Here is a 20442-nt window from a genome sequence, read left to right on the forward strand (position 1 = left end):
GAGAAGAAAGTGATAGAGGTAAAGGAAAAGATGAGAAGAAAGTGATAGAGGCAAAGGGAGAGAGTAACAGAAAGGAAAATGGGAAGAGAAAGAAATACCTATTGCTTTTAAAATGAAGCAAAGTAATAAGGCTATATTTTAAGATTAAAGACAACCCAAATTTAAAGGGGTAGGCCAAATGGGACATCTCTTCCTGCCCTAAACCTCTAAGGAAAATAAACATTAAAAAAAAATATATTATTGTACATTTCAATATTTTTGTTTTCAGTGTACCAAATACTGCATCATATATTTTGAGTATTATTTATCGATTCACAGGACATTTGGCTCATTCTTACCATTTTATTGATGAGGAAACCAAAGCCCAGGCAGGTTCTGTTATTTTCTCAACATAGAAACAATTGGGTTGATACACAGCCAGGAGGGCTGGAATATATCTCACTATTTTGCTAGCAATACCACTCTTGGATGTCCAGGTGGGTATTCCCTATATATAGTAATCTATTCATACCTATCTACCTTGAGACTTATCCATGTTCGCCCATAAATTCATGATGGTCGAGGGTGGGGGAAATCCAACTCTCATGATAGGAGCCTTGCTTGTGATCTCTTTACACGTAGAGCAGAGCAGTGAAGGACATGGGCTGTTTGTTCATCATGCCTTGCTTTTATGTGAATTCATTTTCTTCTCTTCTTGCCTAAATTTCTTGTTTTGTGTAGTAGCCTGCTCACACGCAGTATATGATTGCCCTTTCAAATGATCAACTTCAATTTTTCAGAGCCTAAAGGATTTGTCTCATAGTAATATGACATCACTACACTATTTCCTCTTAAAAGCTAACCTTCTACTGCGTAATTTTCAAGAGGCTAGCTACATTTTCAAGTGTTTTTTACATTTAAATTGGAGCCAAGAAAAATCTTAATTGCAACACACTTCCAACTTGCTGGAATTCAATATAAAAATGACGATCTATAGAAATTTTTTATAGAACTTTTCTCACATTCATTCTAAGGCAACCAACAAGCCAGTACTAATACATATTTATGAAATTTAAAATCACCTGCCCTCCCTTTTCCCAAATTCATTGTGTTCAACCAACTTATTTATATGTAATCATAAAGCAAATTCTTCTATTTCAAACTGATTGGTATGAACTTAATGCCATAAAATTGCAACAGAATTTATACCATAAAATTATTACAACTAATCTTAACAGGTAACGTGATATTTCAATGTCCAAAATGAGTTGAATTCCAGGTAGCTTTTCTTGCAGTAATATTTTTACCAAGAGTCACCTAAGAATGCAAGGAAAATAACACCATTTCCCACAAGAAACTAGGCATATCGCTTGCTCTTTAATATAATTAAATATGGGGCATATTTAATATAATTTCTACTTAAGAGTGTTGCTTTATCTAAAAGGTGGAATATGTAGGGGTTGCATGATCTATGATCACAGCTATTTGGGAAGGACTGAGTTGTTTTGCAAAAATATTACTAAAACTTCAGTTGATTAAATTTCAAGAAAACAGTACCACTTTAAGAATTTTAAGTACATTTTATTAACAACATATCCCTTTGATAAGATTACGCTTCAGGAGGCTTTTAATGCCCAGAGACATAAACTGTACACACTATACAAAAACCACCAAAAAAAAAATCAAGGTGGGCAAAACCATTTGGGAACAAACCTCTTTGTTTAAATTATACACAGCTCAATGAAATATTCTTACAGAAAATATATAAATACTTTTTCTTTCTATGTTACAGGTATACAATATAAATCAGATTTCAATGTCTGTTCAGTGACCTACAAACACTAGAACCTCCAAATATGTAGCAGCGTATTACTAAATTAAAAAAAAAAGAAAAGAAAGAAATTGCATGGGGAAGGAGAATAAGTCTGAGATTTTCACAATCCCTTCCCACTCTTGAAAACAATTAATTTACATCAATCTCTTACAATGCAGCTTTAGGGTTACTGACAGACCAGTATTGCAACATTTTTTCGATTACATCAATGAAATGTTTTCCTCCCCCCCACCCCCCCAAAGACTTTGCATTTTGTGCTAAATCAACCTATTCAGTGGCAAAATTGCAAGTTAAGCTTTTTTGGCATAAATTACATTTCTCAAATTAAATAGGTATTTTACAAAGGAAGTCAAGCAAAATGTGCAATTTATGCATGCTGTGGCATAGCTATCCATCTATCTACCTTATAAAAATAGTCCAAAGTAAAAAAGTCCACATCCTGCATACAAATGTATTTTGAATGAACAGAACCCCCTGGAAACAAGGAACTTAGGAAAAAAGAAAATCATTTGTGGCAATGTTTAAGTGTTCCAATATTTTTTTTCTTAAGAATAACTATTTTATTTCTCTGGTATATGCTGATAAGGAAAACCTCACTGTAGTGAAACCAAAGTGTTTAATTAACAATGCATTTTGTGTATGGAAAGATGAATCTCTCATATGAATGGAGACCTAACTTACATCACAGAAGATCTTTTCAATGACAAATATTATCTTTCTGAAAGGCTAATTCTCATTAAAATTTCTCTCACACAATTTAAGAAATTCACTTTTTCCATGTTCATATCATAATGGATTGTGCATTGAAAACAGAACTGGAAGCATTCAACACTTCACATTCTCTCTCAGGAAAAACCTTTTAAAAGGAAGTTTCCTAAGGCTGCTCTTATAGCAGGCTAATTTACAAAGCTTCTCTTACATAAATTAGCATTCTACTCAACATGCAAAACAATTGCAGATTTGCTAGATAAAAAGAAAACCCATAAAATATCAGACTGGTATTTATTGCTTAATGATATGTGCTTTAAGGTATGCAAAATGTATCTTCTGAATGTTACTGAACAAAATGCTATATTTAGTAGCAGTAGGTAAGTCTACATAAGCTTCCATGTCATAGTAGAATACTTTGCCATTGTTACCGTGCCCTGAAAAATTAGTCAAGCTCTGGTTAAAAAGATGAAAATTACTAAAGCCTTTGCTGGTCAAGAATTGTTGCATTTGTTTTGTATACACATTTTCCTTTCTGCAGGCTTCTTATTTAACAGTGCATACATGGCCTATAAACCTATTTTTAAAGCATATATTTATCTTAGAGAATTCCACTGCACAAACAATCTTTAGAAGAACTTTGGGGATTGGGGCCTGTCTGACTCTCATATTCACCTAACCATGAATAGAAAACAAAAATGTGTAAGTGTAAGAACTTTCAGAAAGTATTATTGTGAAAGCTCTATATCTGATTTCCTTATTTATATCAATAGTATCTAAATAGAATCTAGTTACATGAAGTTGATTAATTGCTCTTGAAACAAATTTTTGCAATTGGAAATGACAAGTCATTCTACAATATTAGAAATTCACAGTTTATAACCAGTACAACTGTCAAAGTTCCTCCAATTTTTTTCAATTATTCTTTCTATTAGTGAATAATATAATTTCATCTGGACTAAAATTAATTCTAAAAATTCCATATCTTGAAAAACTATAGTACTGACATTATTCTTGTAATCTATGTTCTGGTAATAGCTACTGATATATGATTTTCTCAAATATTTTTTATTACCACTGACACCACTCCTAAACTTTTCAACTATGATTTTTTTTTAAAAACATCTAAATTAAGCACTTGGCATAAGCATTTTCCATCATAAAAGGACCTTTGACACAAGAACTCGAAGAATAGTAAGTCTGCCAGTGAATCCAAGAATTAATCAAAAAGCACAATGATTTTCTAAGTACAGACATTTTATCTCCTTAGAACCTCAATGATAACCAGAGAACTACATTCTTTTTTCTCTAAATTAAATGCTATAGGTAAAAAGGACAAAGTTTAAGTTTCTTGTAGAATACTGGTCAAAAACTGTTCGGGCCACTATTTATGCCTTAACTTCTGGGAAGAAAAAACCAACATGAGTTAATGGTTTCATTTATAAGGGCTTAAACCACAGATTTTATAGTCTATTCTAACTGAGGTAGTTTGAAACTACTGTCTAAAGCATATGAATCCCATTTTGGGGAGGATCACTACATTATTTCCTTTGGAGTTTTTAAAACCACTATTTGGTCTAATATTTCTGACAGTTGGTTCTTTGGAGAAGTAATTTAATCTCAAGCCCAAAGACCAAGTCAACAGGCAAGTTTTATAAGTACTGTCAATATGGAATAGAAACTCTTGGGGCTGATGATAAATGAAAAGGTGAAGTGAATTATTTCCATTTTTTCTTCTTTCGATTTTATGAAAAGAAATTCAAGAGCCAAATTCTAGCAGAAGCAGGTTAGAACCCTGCAACTTTTTTGTTCTAATTTAAGTTGCTATACACAGTGCACATAAAAACAATTCACTGAAGTGCAGTCAAAGAAGTGTTAAATAACACTTCTTTGTTATATCACTAAATAGTGAGATGAATGGTTCCATCCCAACAAAACTTTCAGTGCCAGTAAATAAAATAGTTGTCTCACTGGTAAATAATAAGTAGGTTGTACTTTCTAGTTCAAAGGGTTATTTACAGATGTCTCAAAGAACAAATCAATTAAGATCAGAAATTACAACATGGGGCCATAATGAGTCAATGTCATAACTGTCAAAGCTGACAGTAATTATAAAAATGGTAAAACTGAATGGTATTTTTAAAAAGTGTCCTAATTCAGCCCAGCTGGATGTATATATAGCAAAAATGATACTTCCTTTCAATCACAAACATTCTAATGAAGATTTCCGTGCTATTTTATATACAAATTTGCATATATGTAGTTAATTCCTGTAAAGATTTCCAGGTATCTTTAGATACATAAAAAGTTTTTTTTTTTTAAGGAAAAAAAAAACCCTGCCCTCATCAATTTAGCAACAACACTAATAATGTAATAAAGGCAATAACTGTATTCTTAACTCATTCATCACTGCATTTAATTTGTGCAAAAAAATTTCAGAAAGAATACTGGTATAAAAATTAAAGTACTGCTGCTCCAAAATTTGGTACTTAAGGCTTTTCACTACAATTTTTGTCATAATAATCAGTCTCATTAATTAAAGCAACATTTAAGGAAATATGGCTCTTCTATTCCCATGGAATGTGGAAATTATCTACAAACCCAGTCTCTTCATAAGATCCAGAAATAATGTTCTTACGTTTTTACATTTAGGCCAAATGTCAATAAATAATACTTTATCAATTTCCCACTGAGAGAAATGGCATGCTTTAAGAATATGAAAATGAACAAAAATCCCACTGAATAAAAAAATGTTCAGGGAAAAAAACTGTATTTCAGTTTAATTAAAATTATTTTTGGACTTAATTGGGAACTAACTGTAGTGAAAAACCTTAATAGGTTCATACAACCTGTAATACATTGCAACAAAATCTGAGAGACTGAAAAACAAAATAACCATTTGCAATTATAGTAACATTAAAATAAGTTAAAAGTCCCAGGTTGCTGAGGCTCTTCTTTCAGTCTGAGGTTAAAACCTCTCAAGTAGTGTTACAAACATTAAGAAAAACGTGGAAGGTCCAAAGTTAACCCCCAAATACCAGTTGTTAAAGCACATCCCAGCATGGAAGATGTAGCCTTTAGAAATATGGATTCCTGGTATATATGAGTTAGTTAACAAACAAGGCATCTTTCTATTTACCCTAAAAAAATTTCAGAATCAGCCTTGTAAAAGGTTGTTTCTTCATATTGTCTTATTATTGTTCAACTGTCACTGTGTTTTTAAAATTAAAGAAAAGAAAAATCTGTGTAGGTGTTCAGTGCTTGGCTCTTGCATACATTTTGGTAAATATAATTCATAAAACTGGTAATGGATGAAATCCCCAAAGGGGAGGAAAGTTTCTGCTGGGGAAAAAGAATCTGCAGTTCAAACTGTTCATGTACCAGGAACTGCTGGAACTAGCTATAGAAGACGCTCCTGTCTTTGCCACCCAGTCAGTGAGGTTTTTCTGAGGATTTCAGGAAGTCCAAATAGATATGCTATATAAAGATGAGGTCAGGATTCGGCTGATGTATCAATTATAGGTTGCTTTGGTGAGGTCGATAAGACAGCCTCTGCTTCTTCGTGCATCTAGGAACAAAGTGATGAACCATTAATAATTCTTGATTCAGTCCTTCCAGATATGGTATTTTTACCCCATAAGGCAGCTGCGGGGAGTGAAGGGTCAATGTAATGACTGGGATAAGACTACATGTGCTTAGTATCTAAAGTAAAAAAAAATTCTAACAACCACTGTGTGCATCTTTATCATGATTGATGCATGCAAAAGGTGCCTAGGTCTTCTTACCTTGAAATGGTGCACTTGAAAGAGGCTCTTCCCTTTGTCCTCTTTAGAGTAAACCTGTAGCTCTCTGGACAGAGAAGTTTTTCTTAAACTACCTATCATGCATGATACTTTGCCTTTTAAGGGACCAGAACCAAAAGCAAAGAAACTGTGCAGATGGGGAAACTGATTAATAGATGTACCTTTTGTGCATACTATTAATAAACTGTATTATTATCAATAAACCTTACGGTTTGATACAAAGACTGTTGTGATACAAGGATCTGTTTCTATTCCTTGATATCTAATACTGGACTACCAGTTCCCAAATTTGCATCTAGACAGAAAGAGAAAAAATCCCCAATGTCAGTATTTCCACAAATTACTTTGTATTTACTTACCTATGAACATGTTGTATCCCTCCTCCCAAATATCAGTTCCCTGAGAACTTTTTTTTCATCTTCGCCCAGTGTTTTATTAGTAAAGTACTTTATGACAGGTGCTTAATGAATACCCACTGTTTATTTAATTGAACAATAAGAACTTCTGTTTATCATTAGCATTGTTGAAGCACAACTTGTATTTCTCCTTACTTGTAAAAACTGTACATCTTGAAATAACTCCTGTATGAATCTGCGAGATGGCAGTCGAAAAGTACAGTGTGATAACAAATAGGAAACCTCAGAATAGAGACATATGTCATCAAATGCTTGAGGAAACTTCTCCTTAATTCTAAAATGGAAGAAAAGATTTAAATGAGAAAATGTCAATCATTTGACACTTGCTTTTAAAATAAGTTCCTAATTACAAAACATTTTTCAAATACATAACTGAGTCACTCATGAAACATTCTGTAATGTCAATGATTCACTTAAAAAAAAGAAACTTTTTTATTTGTCCTAGTAACATTATATGACTTGCCTAGGGTCACATAGCTAGAAAGTGTATGCAAGGCCAAATATGAATTCAAGTCCTCCCAACTTCAGGCATTCTGTCTACTGTGTCACCTAACTGCCCTGAATGATTAATTTTTTTCAAGTAATTAATTTTTAACACTAATGAGCAAAAAGAATCATCTTTAACAGGAAAAAGAGATCTGTTAGGTTATTTCTTTTATCAGGGAAAAAAGTTATATTCCAAAGTTAGGATTACTCTTCAGCCACTTTAGTTATCTTTCTAAATATTATTCAACATTCTAAAAGTCAAGGATGTTGATGCACCAACTTTGAATTTCCTACTGTTGAAATTGCATGTGACCTAATAAACTTCTCTAAAATTTTTCTAAGTTTTATTAAGAAAAAGAAGAAATTAAAGCAGTTAAATGTAATCTGTACGAAATAACTATATACAATTTATTATGTAAAACAGTCTTTAAATTTTTATTAAGGTAGCCTGTTTCCTCTTGAAGCCAGAAAAATAAGAACAAATGTTACAGATGAATGTAATTTGTACAATTATTTACTCACGTCAAAAGTCCCGTTTCATGACCTTTAGTTCCTACTGAACTACTCAAATTAATAACTAATCTTAACACTTCTTTTCGAAGGAGTATACGGCATACTGGTGTATCATCTGGAATTGACTTGACTCCTGAAAAAACAAACAAACAAACAAAAAAACTCAGGATAAAGTTCACTGTATTTCTCAGTATAGTAAGTAAGGCACAGCTGTATGCAGAATCATTTGATTATTTCAAAGAGATTGTTAACATTTAGTAAACTCTACAAAACCTAATGATAACCTGGAACAAAAATCTCTATAATCAGTTTAGATAAAAAAATAAATGAAGCAATATATGAAAATGCTTGCAAAAATTTAGTAAACAATTCAACTTAAACATTTATTAAGTGTGTCAGATGAAAACCATTGTGCTAGGTGGTGGGGGTATTTTTTTTTTACTGATAAAATCTTAAAGTTTATGGGTGCGATAAGTAAAGAGAAGAATGCATAAAGAGAGAATGGAGCAGACTGTCAAGAGCCTTAAATGATAGATTAAGGAGAATGTCATATGCTACAAGGTAATGGCATTTTTTGAGCTGGAGAGTGATATGTTAAGTTTTCTACTTTAGGATGATTATTTTGGCAGGTCTATAAAGAATGGATTAAAGTAGAGAAAGACTAAAGGCATTAAGAGCACTGAGTTTTTTATAAGTAAAGGTAAGCTATCACAAAGGCCTGAACCAGAGTGCTCTCAGAAGGAAACAGATGCAAGGATACAATCAACTGAACATATCAACTAATCATATGTGGGAAAAAAAGAACTGTCTTAAAGGAATAGGCTTAAAGTAACTTAAATTTTATCTTGTAAAATTAAATTAAAACTGACTAAAAATTTTACATAGTACTCATACAATGCTGTGTATGACATTTACTAAAAGATAAGATTTTATTAATTTTTTTTCTTAAAGTTCTGCAAACTTACCTAGTACCAGTTCCGTGCTCTTAGTGCTACTGGCTGAACCCTGGGATACTGCATCGCTGCATCCTGAAATCCCAGAAAACTTTGAAGAAACAACATCTAGGTGATTATGGATGGTCTGCCCACACCAATCAGAATATGGAATGTCTGGGAAGTCTGAAGAAAATAATTACTAATTTAATTAGAGGAAGTAATCCTTCATGACTAATTTACACAGGAAATTTAACTTTCTACTAAGCTTACTCACAAGTGTTTGCCTTGTTTTTAATTCTTTTTCAGTTTTAACAACTACATTCTGTACTGAAGAGCAAATTTATGTGATATAAATTATTTAGTGAAACATATTGCTCAGACTTAAGATGTATAGTAGGTTACAAACTCAATTTCATGATAATTACATTTACTATTGGTATAAATATGAGCTAAGTGAACTGAAGTGTCTGGTTCCTGGATATCAATATTAATTTCTTGATGTTTAATTATGAATTTTTTAATATTCTACTTCTGCTTCACTCCACTTGTCCATCTTTCTTTAGCCTTCTTTTAAAAAGTATCACCCCAAATCTTTTTCATATTGATTTTTAGAAGGAATATAGAATGTAGAAGAAAAATGTCTTTGGCTCTGAGAAAACTTTTTCTTTTTCAAATTTCTCATTACAAAAAGAGAATACCTCATAGAAATTGTGTTAAAAATTTAAAGTAGCTTAACATTAAAGAAATAATAGGCCTATAAAGGCATTTAAAAAAAACCCTTACCTTCTGTCTTAAAAATCAATACTAAGTATTGGTTCCAAGGCAGAAGAGCAAATGGGGTTAAGTTATTTACCCAGAGTCACACAGCTAGGAGGTGTCTGGGGCAAAATTTGAACCCAGGACCTTCCATCTTTAGGTCTGATTCTCTATCCACTAAGCCACCTAGCTACATTCTTTAAGGGCATTTTAAAACAGTACCACAAGTACACCTTAAATTCTGAAGTTCAAAACACTGCAAAAATAAGAAAATACACCAAAAACACTAGAAGTAGTAAAAAAAAATTAACACCTACTCTAGCCGCAGTATCAAGCTGAACCTGCAATTATATGGAAAGACAAGACACAAAAGGCATTCTATATATTTTTTTAAATTCTGAATGTTATGTTTGAATATTTAAAGTTTTTTTTAAGTTTAATTTATTTAACTACACATTCATGAAAAAAACCTATCATATGCTTTTCTATGGATTCATATTGACTAACTACATAATGATTATCTAAGGACTGAATGATGGTTGAAAGTTCCATCACTGTGAGTTAACTATTATTTTTCATTTTTTTAGCTAGGTAGAAATTAAGCTGTTTTTACACAACACTGAAGAAAATTTAATTGGTTTTGTTACTGTTTAAAGGTAAGGCTATGATAAATTATTTTTTAGCAGTCAAAAAGAAATGAAATATTTGGACCCCTCTTTTCTTTCATTGTATTCTCCTGGCTGTCTTCTTTCCTAAGTGATCCTTCCAGGAACCCATCCTATTTCTGACTAGTCCTTAGGAAGTTTTTTTGTTTGTTTGTTTTTTAATATTTTAGTCAATCTAAGGTTGCTGAAAGGGTAAAAAATACAGTATAGAAAGAATGGAAACTAGACAAAAATGGGTCTGATCTCAAAGGCATTCTAAAGTCATTAACTTTTTGTCTGGATAACTTAAGCAAAGAAAATAGCTAAGGAATGACCTTTAGCAAGTCACTTATACTGTTCAGGTCTCAGTATCATTACCAAAGACATGGTAACACAAGTTATATAACTATAACACTTCACTCTATGCAGTAGACATGAACCTGAAAAATTGTGAATAAATCCAATTTTTGAAAATTAAGTCTTTTCACCATTGATTTATATTAAGACGCTCTATGATAAATTATGTCATCTCTATTTTTCACTACATGGCAGCAACAAACACTTTAAGCTTTGCCTTACTTGCTAGAAATACCTCTAGCATGCAGGTATTACATTGCCACATAAATTTACTCATTCATACACAGGAACAAAATTAAACAACAGAACATGTGTGTTTGTGTATACATGTAAGTGTGCACACATATGTATAAACACATGTACATGAGAAGCACAAGCATTAAGTTCCTTGAATCTAAAAATCTTTCCAAATCACCTCATTGTTCATATTAGAAAGCCTAGAGATATTAAACCAAATAATTTTATAAAAACATATTGGTATATTTTTCAGTTGACATATATTGCCTAAAAAAGTACTAAGTAATATCTGAATGATGGTTGAAAGTAGCATCACTAACATAATTATTTCACTTTTAATCTTCTAGCTGTCTAGAAACTAAGCTGTTTGCGTGCGTACACACACACACACACACACACACACACACACACACACACATGAAACATCTTGGGGGAAAAAAGTTCTATACATTCAATATTGTTCTCCAATTTTGTTAAATGACAGGTAAGAAGAATTATTTTTTAAAAATATTAATTATATGTTATGCTATTTCATTCCTTTGAAATATAACATGCATTTCTTTTTAGAGGGTTATGAAATAAATCTTTTCCTAAGCAGTTGCCCTCAGATAAATCATTTAAAGCTATCTGGTCGCCAACTTCCCAATCAATGAAAGGATGAAGTTGGACTATATGGCTTTGGGGACCATTCAAGTCCCAAATCTATGATCACATAGGATGTTATTTTCTTCTAAAAGCAGAGTTCCCATTTTCCTTATGAATACTGAATTCATCTTACTGAATTTTTATTAAGTCTTCCTTGTATCCTTTGTGAAATGTTTCTGTCCAGTCTTCTTTAATTTTGTTGTGGTTGACAAGACTAACTTGAGTTTGTGAGATTATAGTAATACTTTTTTGAGAGTTTTAAGATCTATATCATACTCATTTAAAAGAGAAGTCATTTATCACAAGAAAAAAACAACAATTTTAAAATTTGAACCTACTATGTCTTAGAAAAAAAATTATATTTCCAACCTACATAGAAATACCAACCTGTGTGAGTATAGGTTGAGTCCACTTGGTTATTATGCTGATAACCCAGTATCTGGATACAGACACAATAAAGACAGTTATCATCTGTGTGCTCCTGAAGCCCAGTGTCTTCTGTATTTTCTAAAAACTGAGAAGCATCTGAATGACTTGTATTCATTATTTCAGTGAGACTAATCTGCTGTCGGAGCATTTGAAATGGACTTTTTATAAGATCTCCAGTACCAGAAGGAAGACCTATTCAGAGGCAAAAATAAAACACAATGAAATAATGATAGGAGAATTTTTAAAAGAACTTAGTATGATCAAAATCATCTTTCCAAGAATCTTATGACAGGGTCAATTTTTTGAGTAGGAAAAAAAAAACCACCCACAAAACTCTATCACTATACAATTACAATTTTAATGAGGGTCATGGGGAATTAGATAAAATGCTAACATTTTGCTCTAAAAATGTAAAAAGCTCTAATTTAGTCTAACGATAGCACTCATGTTTTGTGGCTCAAATTTTGGGTACAAGTGAAAAAGGAAAATGTGATATAATAACATAAGAGATATCTATAATCATTGTCATCATTCATAAGAAGAAAGGGTCTTAAGGAACAGTATTTTTTTACAGAAAAAAGTTAAGTTTTTTTTTTTAAAAACCATGATAATATAGATAAAGGAATATAACTAGATAAACTCATTCACTAGAATAATTAGACATTCAAGTTTTCCCACTTTGGGAGTATTTGCTATTTATATTTCAGTCATTTCAAGTATTACTCTGTTAAGAATGAAACCAACCTATTTGCCTCAACAGGTAGAATGCAAGCTTACAAAATTCTGGAAGTGGTATATTGTGAAAGTAAAATGACAAAAAGGCATATTCCCCAAATTTTTAAAGCCTTACCCTTTCAACAAAGTCTACTACAGAACACATTTCTTTTCTTCCTTTAACAGAACACATTTCTTAAAGCAAGTAACTTTAACATGATATTTAACCAAGAACTTTTTAATAGAATAATAGTTATTACCTCCTGAATCAGGTAGTACTCTCACAACACGATCATCACATGGAGGTACAGTTTTCTTCTGAAAATAAGGAATATCCTTTACCTAAAATTTTGAAATAAGATCATGGGAACTATCTCCAGAAAGAAAATAAGTAACATTTCTCCAATCAAATGAAAACAAATGTCATTTTTAAAAAGTTGTTAGTGGTACTTAAATGTACAATGTAAAAAATTTAAAGGACATTATTCATAAATGAAGCACATTGTGAGGAAGAGATTATAACACCAGTCAGATTGGCAAACAAATGCAAGGAAATGGAAGCTTGAAGGAACTGTTGTCAATCAAGGAGAGAAGGAAGGAAGATTCCAAAGACGAATCTGGTCAGGGAGGCAGTTAAGAAAAGCTAGCATCTGAAACTGGACACTACTTCTTCTCTTGGACTCTGGAGAAGGAGCCAGCAGACAAACTGCTCTGGATTCCTGGCTAGTGACTTAACATTGAAAAGATTGGAGTATAGCTCTGAAGAACCTTTTCTGTTATCAACAATATCCCCTCAGAGACAAGGTAACTTTACTTCCCTGTACTGAATCTCATCGAAGATTACGGAGACCCTAAATTTCCTCTTTCCTTCTCCCACTTCTCGAACTTCTTTTCTTTATGAATAAATTCCTTTCAGAAAGAGCCATAGTGTGAGAGTAGTCTTTTTGAAATTTCTGATAACTCATCACATTGAGAAGAGCTGTTAGGACCAAGAGAGAGAGACAGGACCAACAGAGAGAGACAGGAGGGGGGCAGAGGGGAGTGAGAATCCTAGCTTTCCCTCTAAACTATTTCCTGGTGTCATTGCTCCAGCACTTCTCTGATACCTTAAATATCCTAGTGAGGAGCATCTATTACAACATCAAAGTTGGAAGGGCCCTCTAAAGTCATCTAATCCAACTAGTCCCTTCTATAACATATACATGAAAAGTGGCCATCAAGACAATTCCCAAAATGGACTATTCCTGACTGGAATTGATCTAATGAATAAGACCATAATGTTAGAGAGTTGCAAAGTATTTCAGAAAATCAAGTTGAATTGCTCACTTTCCAGATCTGGAGCCTGAGCTCCAAACCCAAAGAGGCAGCAGAAACTTCTGGATAGATGCTACCAAAAACACAGTACCTGAATAAAATGCAAGAGGAATTAAAGTATAGAGCAGAGGAAACATGCTGTTGAAGACAAGGAATATGGTAGGGGTTAAAAGTATGAGAGGAGGGAGAATGATATCCTAGAGGACAATGGAAATAAATTATTATATAGTAAGACAGCTTCTACCTGAAAATCCCTGTCAAGATATAGCTTAAAATCACATTTGCAAAAATCAACACTCATTCCAGTGCTAATTCTTAAGAAAAAATACACATAAAAGTACCTGAAATATTTCATTGATATCCACAGGAAGGGCAAGTCCAATGTAATCATCTGAGCTACCATATGTAGCATTGGATACCATGGACCTAACTGAGGAGGAGCGTTGCAGTGTATTTTGATTAATAGGACTTAATAGATCTTCTTTATCTAATGAAGCATAACTTAGAGCTTTCATGAACCTAAAATACCACAAAGAATAAAAAACCATCGAATTAGTTTAATTTGTCATCTTAATTAACATACAGATTTATAAAAGTCAAAATCTACCTATTAGAACACTTAAGATAGATAAGCAACACTGTCATTTAGGATCATTTGAGTATTTTAAACATTTAATTATAATAGTCTTATTTATATTGCTATTAATATTTATTAAAGATCCCAATAAGCTATATAAAATAGCCTTAATAGCAGATGGCCAGACTTCCTGGAAAAGTTGTTAACACCTGCAGAGAAAACTAAACAATCCCCAGTTGTCAAACACTACCTTGAGATCTCTAGTTCCTGAATCATCTCAAAAGCAGAATTGTAATCTGGTGCCACACATCACTAGTACATAAAACAAGGCAATGTAGGAGGTTGGTTAGAGTTCCTAGTTCTATGGACATCTATACCAAAACTGTAAAAAGCACAATATTTGTGAACAACAAAAACAATTTCTTTATAATGGCTAGCATTTATATAGCACTTTAAAGTTACAAAGTTTTACAAATATTATCTCATTCTATCTTCACAAAATCATGGGAAGTAAGTAGTGTTATCACAGACAAGGTAAGTGAAACAGAGGTTGAGTGACTTTCCCAGGTTCATACAGCTACTAAGTGAGTGAAGTTTGGATTTCTCAGGTCTTTCTGACTCCAAGCCCACTGCTCTGTACACTGCAGCATTACCTAGTTGCCTCAATATCTTTATAAATATTTTCTCACAAAATGTCCAGGGTAGCAGAAGTCAACCAAAATCATTCATGTTTTATATGATTTAGTCCACGAATGAAAAATTAAAAATCCAATTCGATAAATATACATTAAGAACCAACTACATGAAAGGCATTTGTACCAGGTACGAGGGACAAATGGACAAATTTCATAAATAGTCCTTACCCTCAAAAAGCTTACATCCTAATGTAAATGATGTCTGCAAAGACAAGTATAAGTGAAAGTAGCCACAGCCTCATGAGATGGAAAAGACTTCTGACCTTGAAGCTCATTGATTTAATTCAATATATGTCCAAACAACTATCTTCTTGACCACATGAGACCAATAAATGGTCCTGACTGTAATCAACCAGTGGATAAAAAGCAAAATCAAAGCAATGCTTAAATTTTTTGTGCTTTACCAAGAGGCTCAAAACCCTAATACTTTGTTTATTTAAAATTGCATTATATACCCAATGAAATTGCACGTTGGCTGTGGGAAGAGTGGGTGGAGGGGAGGGAGGGAAATAATGTGATTATTATAACCAAGGAATAATGTTCTAAATTTACTAAATAAACTTATTCAAATGGAAAAAAATAAAAATTGCATTATACCTCATATTTATACAATACTTTACACCGTTGAAAGCACAAACCATCAGATGTTTCTAACAACTCTGTGATGTAGAAATAAAGGCTGAGAGAGGTTAACACGGCCCATGTAAAATCTATCACTAATCATTAGGACTAGCAGGACTAGATCTTAAATCTAGGTCTTCAAGAATTCAGCATCACTTCATCATAATGAAGCACTGAAGTAAGGCATCACACAATTTTTAAATTTTTTACTATTGCAGGCATTTATGATTTTATCATTGTGGGTAATGTCTTCTATCAATGCAGACTAAAATCCCTTCAATGCCTTATGAAAAAGCAACAGAGGCAAAGGAAAAGTCCTAACAAGGTGTTCTAGGGAAGTATATACTTTTAGCTGGGTGAATCAGGAGTGGCTACAAGGAGGAGCTGGCATATAAGGTGAGCTTCCAGAGATGATAAAACTGAAGGCCAAAGAGGAAGATATGGCATATTCAAGGTATAGGGACATGGCTTACAAGAATTTATATCAGTAGCTAAATTCTAGAAGAATTAGAAGAATAGTTTGGCTAGAATGCAGAATGGATAAGGGATATATAAAAATAAGGTTGGAAAAGTAGGCAGGAAGAACTAGATAATAAAGGACTTCAATGTGACATTAAGGACTTTTTTCTTAGATGTAATAGGTTAGTGAACATGTAGAAAAGGGTGGGAAGATAACGAAGAGTTGGCAAGGATTTATCAAAAATAGTTCTTGCTAGACTTACCTCATGTCTTTTTTGAGAGGCTTATTAAGCAGAGTAGGGAAAGAAATGCTAATAATACTGGACCATTTGTTTGCTACATGGTAGAAGGGACTCTTGTTCAGCACAGGTTAAACCAAATTGTCTCTGAAATCCCTCAAACTCTTGATATTATGAGTCCATGCACACCTTCCCCTAACTTTTGTACTTTTAGGTGTTCCACCTCTAACCATGTTGACCTCCATATGCCAGTAAGATGTTTCACTTCAAGAATGAGTTCGAGGGGCAGTAGGATGTCTCAGTGGAAGGAGAGCAAGACCCAGAGATGGAAGGATCTAGGTTCAAATCTGGTCTCAGATACTTCTTAGCTGTGTGACCCTGGGCAAGTCACTTAATCTCCATCACCTAGACCTTACTACCCACCCTTCTGTCTTGAAACCAATACACAGCATTGATTCTAAGATGGAAGGTAAGAGTTTTTTTTTTTTTAAAAGAATGAGTTCAGATGCCATTTTATTTTTCCATGAAGACCTACTCAGTTTCCCTAACTAAAAGCAGTAACTCCCTCTTAAAAGTTTCTTAAACTATTCTGTTTAATTTCTCCTGTGTAATCATATTCAAATATGTAATATAGTTATTTGTGTACACATTTCTTCCTTGATTAGACTCCAAGGTTTCTTTAGTTTTTTTATATTTATCATACTTATTAAACATTACAACAGCAAATTAAACTTTTTCTGTTCCCATTTACATTTTAAATACATGAATTTCAATGATTAAAAGGCCATTATTTTTCAGTTACTATATATCTAAGCACCTGGAAAATTTATTTATTCTCATTTATTTTTCCTTTGATACTATTGTAGAATATATATTGTTCTTTTAATTTTACTTTTTTCATTCTGCCTTTTTTAGAAATTTCTTTCCAGAGTTCTTTCATTACACTTGAAAATCTAAATTCCATTACATCAGTTTGCTAGAATTTAACCATTTTCCTAATGTTTAATATAAAAGTTGGGTCTAGTTTTGTGCAATTACAAATGACACTGCAATGAAATTCTTTAAAGAGAGTTTTATTTCCTCTTATTAACATTTCAAGGTATATTTCCAAAAATTATTTGGGGGGGGATTACTTTCATAGTATACTGAGCCAAATTTCTTTACCCAAAAAGCTATATTAATTTCTAATTCCACCACAGTACTACCAATATTGTTCTGTTGTTTTTAATTATCTGTTCCAATATGAGAAAAGTTGTTTTAATTTGTATCTCTCAGTATTAGGGGCTAAACATTTTTTTTCAAATAACAATTTGGCACTTATATAGTGCTTTAAAGGTTTGCAGCATGCTTTAGCTCATTTGACCTTCACAACAAGAAAGGTGATGTTATTCCCATTTTACAGAGAGGAAACTGAGGCAGCCAAATAGGGCTAGTTTTGGAGGGTGGATTTGAACTTTAGTCTTCCTGATTTCAGGTCCAGCACATCATGCCCTGTGCCACCTACCTGACATAATTAACAATTTGTGTTTCATTTTGAGTAAACTGTACTTTCAATACCTTTTGCCCAATTACCTATTAGGGACTAAAAGATGCCTCAGTAAATTTCAAAAAGCTTTTTTATATACTTTAGATGTCAATACCTATCTATCATACTCATTAGAAATATTTTTTTTTAGGGGGCAGCTGGGTGGCTCAGTGGATTGAGAGTCAGGCCTAAAGATGGGAGGTCCTCGGTTCAAATCTGGTCTCAGACACTTCCGAGCTATGTTAACCAGGGCAGGTCACTTAACCCCCATTGCCTAGCCCTTATTTCTCTTCTGCCGGAACTAATACACAGTATTGATTCCAAGACAAGTGGGTACAAGTGGGTAAGTGTTGGGTTTTTTTTTAATTAACTAAATAAGTATATTTCATCCCTAATAATTTCTATTTAACAGAAGTCATTTCCCCTCCAAAATTAAGGTATACACTATACCATTTTCTTCCACTTTTAATATAGTTTCATTTAGCAGAAAATCAGTGAGCTAAGGAATTATGATATATGTCTAAATCCATTTTCTACCATATAGAAGATTTGTTTTAAGAAAAAAACCAACCCTTTCCTTGGTAATTTTACAGCATTCATATTTTAAATATATCTTTTTTTGGTGATTCATTAATTTTTTTTCTCTTACAGTATATGCATGTCCCTTAAATATCTAAATTAAGAAGCATGGTCATTTAATCCAACCTATCCAAATATTTTGTCTTTGCAATTATTCATCTTCATTTTAGTCTTTATTGCTTTACAATGTACTTATACATACCATATGGATTTCAAAGTAGGTTAATTACAAAGTATTTGATGATTTGTGTTGCTAATATAAATAGTATTTCTTTTATTAGTTTATTATATCATTATTTCCAGTATATAAAAATCAACATAATTTTTGTTGGTTAATCTTTTATCTTAGAAATTTCTGAATTCATCTACTCTTTTCAATTTACAATTAATTTTCAATGAATTGAGATTACATTTAACATGACTGTACCAACATTGACCTGCATGTCTGTAACTCTTTCTGCTCTCCATTTGGATTTTCCAGATATACTACTAAGTAATCTGCAAATAACAATTTGACCTCCTTTTTAATTTCTATAATTTATCTAATGTCTTTTTCTTGTTTTATTCTGGTTGATAGTATTTTCAATACCATGTCAAAGAGAAATGGTGAATATTTGTTTTGTACTCATTTTTACTACAAATATTTTTAATGGTTTTCCACTGTATACCATATTAGTTATTAGCTTTAAGAAAGATGATTTTCAATGGACTGAGGTAAAATCTTTCCATTCCTATTCCTTTTAGAGTTTCTGGCACAAATTAATGCTGGAAAAATTTTCCACTTCCTTAAACATATTGGTAAAAATTTTGGTTTATTTTCTTTCGTTTATATGTTGCAATATATTGATTTCCTAATGTTAAAACAATGTTCCAAACCTGATACAAAGCATATTTGGTTTGGTTAATTAAAAATTAAACTAGTTGGAGTAATAATTTTTAAAATATACAAATATGTACATGTTTATGTGTGTATGTATACACTTATAAATCAAGGAAATTAAGCCATAATTTCTTGAATGTTACTTTTGCCAAGTTTAAAATTAACACTATGTATTTATGAGAAATCACATAATAGATAAAAGGTTAGCTTTCAAGTCAGTAAACCAAGGTTCAAATCCTACATATGACAAAAATGGCTGATTAAGTAATGGAGAATTTTCTTAACTTCTCAGTACCTTAAGCAACTCTTTAAAATCCTAAATTAGAGGTCAATGAAGATCTAGGTCTAAGGAATACACAGCAGAAGTTCCCAAAGTAATAAAATCAAAAGTCCAGATCTTACACACACACACTCTCTCTCTTACACACTCTCTCTCTCTCTCTCTCTCTCTCTCTCTCTCTCTCTCTCTCTCTCTCTCTCTCTCTCTCTCTCTCTCTCTCTCACACACTCATAAAAGGTACTGCTACTATATTATAACATTATGACCCTCATTTTATAGTTGAGAAAATGGAAGTAGAGGTTGGGATTTGCCCAAGGTTACATAGTGAGTAAATGTTTAGGATATATTTGAACTCAAATCTTGACTGCAGGCCTAGCATTATATTCACTGTGCCTCCTCTACATTTATGATAATCTATACAATGCAAGAATTATTTCTTCTTCGGAAGTCCTGAAGAATTCATTTTGAAATTATCTAAGCCAGATATCTATCTCTCCTTTTCTAGCATCTTCAGGCACAACATAAGCTTAATTCATTTAGATTTTCCTTTCCTTCTATTTCTGTAGACATTCAGTATATGAATCTGGCTCTAAGGAATCCTTTAGCTATATATCACAGATTTTTTAAAAATAGTATCATTATCATCTTTTAAATATTGTCATTATTTTTCTGACTTCATTAATTTAACCATTGTTTACTAATATTTGTTTTCCTTGTAATTTTCTTTTACTGATACTACTCCTTTCTTGGGGGTGGGGGGAGAAGAGGGGGTGAAACAAATTGGAGGAATATTAAGTCTCTCCATCTTACCCAGGCT

At 32.5% G+C, this 20442-nt stretch overlaps 1 protein-coding gene across 4 annotated transcripts in view; it reads right to left on the reverse strand.

Annotated features, from left to right (window-relative positions):
* Positions 1–1539: 1539 nt before the first annotated feature.
* Positions 1540–20442, reverse strand: part of RICTOR (RPTOR independent companion of MTOR complex 2) — a 156634-nt gene continuing 137731 nt past the window's right edge. For 2 of the 4 annotated variants that reach the window (XM_056824564.1, XM_056824563.1), the window contains 7 exons: positions 14112–14289; positions 12717–12774; positions 11701–11934; positions 8705–8857; positions 7749–7872; positions 6876–7014; positions 1540–6089 (listed from right to left, as the gene is read on the reverse strand). In XM_056824564.1, the coding sequence (XP_056680542.1) occupies positions 6015–6089; positions 6876–7014; positions 7749–7872; positions 8705–8857; positions 11701–11934; positions 12717–12774; positions 14112–14289 (961 nt within the window). In that variant the 3' untranslated portion in view covers positions 1540–6014. Of the gene's footprint in view, positions 6090–6875; positions 7015–7748; positions 7873–8704; positions 8858–11700; positions 11935–12716; positions 12799–14111; positions 14290–20442 lie in introns of all 4 variants that reach the window. The other 2 variants (XM_007487429.3, XM_007487428.3) reach the window with 1 other exon arrangement.

The sequence above is a fragment of the Monodelphis domestica genome, chromosome 3 (assembly GCF_027887165.1).
Source record: "Monodelphis domestica isolate mMonDom1 chromosome 3, mMonDom1.pri, whole genome shotgun sequence".
In the NCBI taxonomy this organism is placed as follows: Eukaryota; Metazoa; Chordata; class Mammalia; order Didelphimorphia; family Didelphidae; genus Monodelphis; species Monodelphis domestica.